This window comes from Chelonoidis abingdonii, chromosome 8 (assembly GCF_003597395.2).
Source record: "Chelonoidis abingdonii isolate Lonesome George chromosome 8, CheloAbing_2.0, whole genome shotgun sequence".
Lineage (NCBI taxonomy): Eukaryota > Metazoa > Chordata > Testudines > Testudinidae > Chelonoidis > Chelonoidis abingdonii.
The window spans coordinates 35,391,188-35,398,142 of record NC_133776.1 but is presented as its reverse complement, the minus strand read 5'-3'; the positions used below and the strand labels follow the sequence as shown (position 1 = coordinate 35,398,142).

Here is a 6,955-nt window from a genome sequence, read left to right as displayed (position 1 = left end):
CCACCAAATTAATGTAACATACCTTCCAGTATCATTTGGCAACATAACAGCTTTCAGTAATAACTCACCTGTATTAGATTTATTTTGTACTGGTGACGTAGGCACTCTGCAGGACACTCGCCAAATGCTTTTCATGTTTTATTTGCTCCATGTGGATATTCCTGAGCCACTGAAATATATAGTGTGACTAGACATGGAATGATGGTAGGATACAATTATTATTTATTGAGCTTCAGACATAAATGAAGACATAATGCACAAGTTAATTTCAATCTAAATCTGATGCAGGTAGAACAGTTTAGACAAACTGGCAGAAGATAAAGGCTGTGCTGTAAGGCAAAACTGAACTCTAAACAGAGACAGACCTTTTCAAAAATTAGGTTTATTAAATTAGAACTCAGTAAACAAAGACACAGCTCCTATTTGTAACAGACTTTCTCATTTTCCTCATCTTGCAACTCAGTCTCACCCCCACAAAGTGCTCATGTGCTTCACCCACAGAAATATATGCAAGAACAACTTGTATTTCCTTTTTTTTTTTTTTTTTTCGGCCTGAATTTTCTCTCTAACCTAGTTAGAGAAAAAATCCCCAAAGAGCTCTGCTGCCTATGACAACAGCCTGGGGCAGGCTAACTTTAAGAAGTGGCTGGCACAATGGAACTGCTGAGGGAAAAGTCCCCCGTGATGAAAAATGGAACACACCCATAGGTGAATTCCCTGAGGTCTCCAGCTGGCATTATAAAAAGGCTGTCTCAAGCCAAAGTCAGCAGATCAAAGCAGCCAGTTTTCTGATACTTTTGAAGTGTAGACTATAGTAAAAGCTTACTGAACTGAAAATGGCCAACTTTATCAGCAGAAGCTTGATCCTGGCTTCCTTGATGGGGCTGCTGCTGTTGTACCTGTCTGGCACATCTGAAGGTGAGTGATCTTTGATTGTTTCGTTCCTCTGATTTGATTTCATGGGCTCAGAATATTGCTCTGGAGCATGTCAAGAAAAGGTGTGCCTGTAGGGTGGTAAAAGGTGTCCCAGAGAATTCAATTATATGGTGGGCAGGACTTTCCTTCCAATTCCAGTGGAATTCAATGTTCAGGGATTTGTCAATGTTGTATCCTGGGCAGGATTAAATTATTGTCCTAATTTTATTTTTCTCATCTCTAAATAAATATTCCCTTTTTTTCCCCTCCATTTCAGCACAAAACAACCAAGATTGCTGCCTCTCTTACTCCACAGTACGGCTGCCTCGAGGAGTCATAAAAGGCTATACAGAACAGCTATCCAGCGAAGTCTGTGACATCAGTGCTATCGTGTAAGTTACTAGTCAGAAGAAGTTCAGTCACATGATCAGTACTTTCACTGCCAGGCAAGAATTAGCCTTTGGACTTTTGTGTGATTGGAAACAGAAATGCTTTGATCACCATAAATAAACTGTCTTTATCTTTTTCAAAAATAAAGTTGTCCTATGAAGTTCACTTTATAAAACCTAATATACAAAGAGTATTTGTATATTATGTACTATTAGGAAGGGACCATTAACTCACATTCTTACAGGATGTCTGTATAAAATAAATACAAACCTGCCTGTTTAGGAATCTAAGAAATGCCACATGGGATCAGACTAGTGGTCCATTTAATCTAGATTGATTTAGCCTCCAACAATGGTTTCAAAAGAACACTTAACACCCCTCCCCTCCATCCCATAAGGGACACTTAAGCAATACTGTTCTTGTGGGGGAAGTTTTTGCCCAACTCAAAGCAGTTAGTGGATCTCTTATATCCTGAAACATGAGGGTTGAGGGGTCTCATGTTTTTATACCATCTAGTTTAATTGTAGCTCTTCCCACAATTCCAAGAAATATCTAATTTGTTATTTGTATTCAGTTCTTTGCGTCAACATCTGGTACCAATGAGTTCAACATAATTGTGCACTATGTTTAAAAAATATAGAAATCAATTTTCATTAGTTTTAGTCGTTGCCTTTTAATTTAATTGGATGTCTCCTTGTGCCTATAGTATGAGTGAGGATGAAAAGGAGAGCCTAATTCACCTCCTCTTATGAAACCTGCTGCTGCTTTGTATGGAGCAGCCATAGAATATGTTTCTATTCTGCTCACTGTAGTCCTAAGGAATTTAACAGAAGGAGGTAACTATAATTGTTTACCATACTTTTCCTTCCAGTTTTCACACAAAGAATGGAATGAAAGCTTGTGCAAATCCAGAAGACCGCTGGGTGAAGAAGCATCTTCTTTGGCTGAGGTAGGAATAGTTTAAAACCTATTAACCTGCTCACAACAGAATGTGTCTGAGTATCCACTGGCAGTAACAGAGCTATATTTTTGCTGGCATTGAGGGGACCAGCTATGCACATGTAGAATACATTTTTGAAAAATGTGTTTCTCTCTCTTCCCTCGCTTCTCCTGCTGGACCTGGTTGAAAAATTTTTAAGCCCTCCTAGTGCTAGGCATAGGGATAGAAGTTTCATATGCTGGCGTCTCCCACATGAGACCCTGTTATTGACTGATAGCAAGAGCTGTACTCAGGGGAGAGAAATCCAAAAGTCACACCATGACTGAAGTGGTCCCCTACTGCTTATTCACGTGTTCTCTTTGTTTTTTATAGCCATAAACTGAAGAAGATGTCACTGTAATGTGGGTTTAGAAATGGAACTAGAAACAGAGGCGGCTGCAGAACCTAAACTAGGTTGGAATCTTCTCTTTGTACACGATGTGTGCTTACTGACCATTATTCCTGGCTTCTTTGGAACCATTGAACTACTGAAGTTGATTCATATTGCATCATTTATTTGCTTGACTTAAGCATTTTGTTAAAGTTGCTTTTCTCTTTTCTAATATACAATATTTGGTTACTGTATAAAGAAGAAAACTGTTTTAAACTATTATACAAAATATGCACCCTATTGGGTTTAGAGCATTTGGATGTCATTTGTGCTATTTAGCATAAGTAAAATAGATAATTTATTATATTTATTGTTACATCATAAGCATTTTTTGTGCCAAAAGCTGTTCCCTTTTAATTCTAAGTAATGTGATCAAGAACAAATGGATTAAATATTTTTAGACTGCTGTAAAAACATGTGCTTGATGGAAAGTGGAGTTTGTGGAAACTTTAAAAATGACATTAAAAATCCAAAATGAGACTTGTTTTGTTGGCAATGTTTTGTATACCCTGGATATCAAAAGCCCTTGTGTTCCAGAACATCAAGACCAGACCATTCTTTACCTATCCGACATCTGTAAATGACAATGGATGCCTCTTTTGTTTCACTCTACATTTCCATTAGAAAAGTTGTAGACATCATGGTATATATGAACTCTCTCCCACCTCCTGGGGAGTGGGGGGAAGCAGCTATCTATTGCATATTAGTTCCATGTGACCAGCTGTTCTTGGTCAGATCTTGCCTGAGTCAAATTGAGAGAGTTCCTCTGCCAGTCCCGAAATATATTTAGGAGGGAAAAAAACACCTCAGGGATGGAGGCTACCATCGATCTTTGCTTCTTGATAATGTAATGGGGATGCTGCCACACCCCCTGACAAGGCTTTGAAAACTAAACCAGCCAAATATCAAAAAGCATATGTAACTAGTCACCTTTTTAGTCCAAGCAGCAACTCTTCAGAGCTGGCTCTCTGGGAGGCACCAGGCTTCAATCCACCAAATATATAAGCACATGTATAACTTTATGCACAGGAGCAGTCCCACTGATCTCTGCCTGCTTCCTCCTGGCTGGCTTTCTGCTATAGTTTACAAAAACCAGTGCACATATCTTCACAGGACAGTCTCATGGCTTGTTCGGTGGTTGGGGGTGGGTGGCAAGACCTATCCCTCCGTGGATTGACCAGGAAGCAGTCTCTTTGAAGAGCAGTTTGCAGAGATTTCTTCTCGTTTAACTCACTCCCACAGGTTAGCCGTGCTGCAGTGGGCTACCGGGCACTGTGCTATGAACTGCTTACAGGAAGAGACCCATGTACCACTCATGGGCTTGGGCAAGGGCATCAGTTACTAAATGAATAGTAATCCAATTATATGTTGACACAAACCATGTTCAGTGATTTATTAATTTATTTTGAGATATAATTATAAGCACCTTTCTTGGGCTCTGAGCACATTCACAATAATTATAATACAGTTGCCATTAATTAGAGCCCATCATGCCCCTAACTTGTTAAAAGGCTGAGTAAGAATGGTTATGTAGACAAGGCCTATGTGACTATAACAGTCCTTGACAGGAGCCTCTGTTGAGACTTCAGTGGGATAATTCTTCCCAAGGTGTGGAAACTCTCTGTTTTAAGGGGAAAATCCTGTTGATATCAGTAGCAAATTCCCATTGAACTCAGTGGGGGATCACAAGTTACTGGGGCCAGATGCAGGAATTGCTGGGTGAAATTTACGGCCTGCTCTATTCAGAGATCTCCTGTATTTCAATCTTCTTAGAAACTAGAAAAGATTATCACAATGGTCCCTTCTGGCTATAAATAAGTCTGTGACCACGATCTGGTTCTAACTTACTACTATTAAGAAATCCATCTTCATTGTTGACTTTGAATTTTTGGTTTACTTAAAGATCCTTTGTTTTTTTCTTCATTATATTTCTAGTTCCTATTTTTAATTAAGTCTTATCTGAACTCTGTCTAGACTTTTCCTTTCTAACAGTTTTTCCTTTGGTTAATTTAATCACTGTTTCATTTCCCCATCTCCCTTTATGTCCTCTGCTTCCTTTTCTGAATGCTAATCTTTTATTTCAGTCCGGATCTGTTCCCTCTTGGCCACCAAAATAGCATCACACCCACCTCTCCCTGAATTTCGGGCTTTTGACTAAATATCACCTCAGAGATTCCTTTACAGTATTTAAACCACCAGGAGCATCTGGTGGCAGTTTGAAACTTTTCCTCCAAGTCTGTTATTGGTCATTACCCTGTGTTTAAGGCTCGTTAGCCAAATTTCAGTTCCCATTACAGTGGCTTTATCCAAGCCTATTTGAATGTTTTCAGGTTCAATTTCATGGGGTTCCATATTCAAAGTTTTACTAAAATCCAAATTGTATGTACTTGTTACTGTTTTCTTTTAATCCGTTTTTAAATGGCTCCCAAGTGTAGGTTGGATACATTTTTAACCACAAAATTGTCTGTGATTCTAAAGAAGATGAGATCCAAGAAAGGGAACTGAGATCCCTAGTTTTCCCCTCACAGCAAGGTACCAATGACTGAGACAAGGGCTGTTACTGCTTTTAGTGAACATCCTCATGATGATTTTATTACCTATTTTAGTTTATAGAAGTTCTTATAGTGCCCTCATTACTAGAGTAGCACATTAAGCATTGCAACTAACATCTGTCATGGGTAGTTTTGTTCTCTCATCTCCTCTGCGATAGAGAATTGAGAGGCAGAGGAACGCTTCATGAAATATCATTTTGGAGGCCATCCCAATGTAGGAGTTAACTGTAATTCTGATAGCTCTGGTTCAGGAATCATGAGGAGTGAGTTATTGTTCACTGTTTTCAGGATAGGGACAAGTATCAGAGGGGTAGCCGTGTTAGTCTGGATCTGTAAAAGCAGCAGAGAATCCTGTGGCACCTTATAGACTAACCAGAACATTTTGGAGGGCGTGAGCTTCCGTGGTGAATACCCACTTCGTCAGACGCAGTGGGTATTCACCCACGAAAGCTCACGCTCCAAAACGTCTGTTAGTCTATAAGGTGCCACAGGATTCTCTGCTGCTTTTACAGGATAGGGACAGTATCTTCCTGTGTGTTTGTACAGCATCTTTTAGTACAATGGGGCCTCACTCTTGACCAAGCACTTGAGTGCTGTGGTAGCTGTACAAATAATAAACAACAGAAGCTGTGGGTGCTCAGCACCTCTAAGAAAACAAGCCATTTAGTTGCCTACATATGGAGTTAGGTGTATAACTTTAGGCACCTCAGCTGCAGCCAAATGCTGCTTGAAGTTGAGGAAGGAACACAAGGGGTGGCCATTGTGGTGGTGGTCATCCTGGCCTCATCTCTGGAATAAAGTAAAATTGGATTGCTTTATGTTGGCTGCCTATGGCCCAAGTAGCCTGGGATTGGCAACTACATGAGTGGTAATCCTCAAGGAGTTGCTTAAACTGGTTTTAGGGCTGTTTTTTCCCATTAGATTTAAAAGCTCCCGGTGGGTTAATCCCACCTCTCTCCTTTTGAGGGTGTACCCTAACTAGCCACATTCCGTGCGGAGTTCCAACCCTTGCTAACGTGAGAGTAAGACAAAGAGGAGAATATGCCAACAGTGATACTTGGAGCCATACAGGAAGACACTGTTTCCGACCCAAGCAGCTTAGATGCAAAGAAGGGACCCAGAACAAAGTGACACAGATGTGTTTGGGGAGGGCTCATGGGAAAAGTATGTTTTGAGAGAGTATTTGAGTGAAGAGGGGGAGAATATTTGGTGCTCAAGAACAGAGTTCCAAATATAAGGAGTGGCCTGGATGAAGGCATGGAGGCCAGCATGGAGATGGGGCAAATAGAAAGAAGGCTTGGGAGGAAGGATGGGCAGCCTGAGGGAGAACAGGAGAAATAAGAGGAGCAATGTTGGGTGGGGGAGAAGTTTGTACAGGGCCTTGGGGGGAGAGAGAGACGTGTGAGCTTTCTGTGGAAGAGGTGTTCAGGGAAAGGCATTCAAAGCAGTGGTGACATGACCCGACTAGAGGTTTGTGAAAATTTAGCAAACAGAGCACTAGCTCATTGCGGTGTGGGCTCTCTGTCTCATCTGTCACTCATGGCGACAGGTGCTTTACCCACATAACCATGAGCTCACAGGGTTTTTTATTTCCTTCTCAGCTTAATTTGTTTTCCATCCTTATTGGAGAAAAAAGTCCCCAGAGAGTTGATGCTTATGACGTCATGAAGGAGGTTAACCAGCCTAAAGGAACGGTTGAAGGAAATACCCTCCAAAAGGAGAGTGGAA

At 40.7% G+C, this 6,955-nt stretch overlaps 1 protein-coding gene across 1 annotated transcript; it reads left to right on the top strand.

Annotated features, from left to right (window-relative positions):
- The first annotated feature begins 772 nt into the window (after positions 1 to 772).
- On the top strand, positions 773 to 3,112 carry LOC116816687 (C-C motif chemokine 20-like). Its single transcript, XM_032766097.2, has 4 exons — positions 773 to 918; positions 1,193 to 1,307; positions 2,177 to 2,254; positions 2,618 to 3,112. The coding sequence occupies exons 1-4, from the start codon at positions 837 to 839 to the stop codon at positions 2,643 to 2,645; spliced, it is 303 nt and encodes a 100-aa protein (XP_032621988.1). The 5' UTR covers positions 773 to 836; the 3' UTR covers positions 2,646 to 3,112.
- Positions 3,113 to 6,955: the final 3,843 nt, after the last annotated feature.

Excerpts from the sequence above, each read along its gene's own strand:
- LOC116816687 (XM_032766097.2), top strand. The coding sequence starts at position 837 with ATGGCCAACTTTATCAGCAGAAGCTTGATCCTGGCTTCCTTGATGGGG. Across the intron at positions 1,308-2,176 it reads TGTGACATCAGTGCTATCGT|TTTTCACACAAAGAATGGAA; the intron begins GTAAGTTACTAG and ends TTTTCCTTCCAG. Across the intron at positions 2,255-2,617 it reads AAGCATCTTCTTTGGCTGAG|CCATAAACTGAAGAAGATGT; the intron begins GTAGGAATAGTT and ends TGTTTTTTATAG.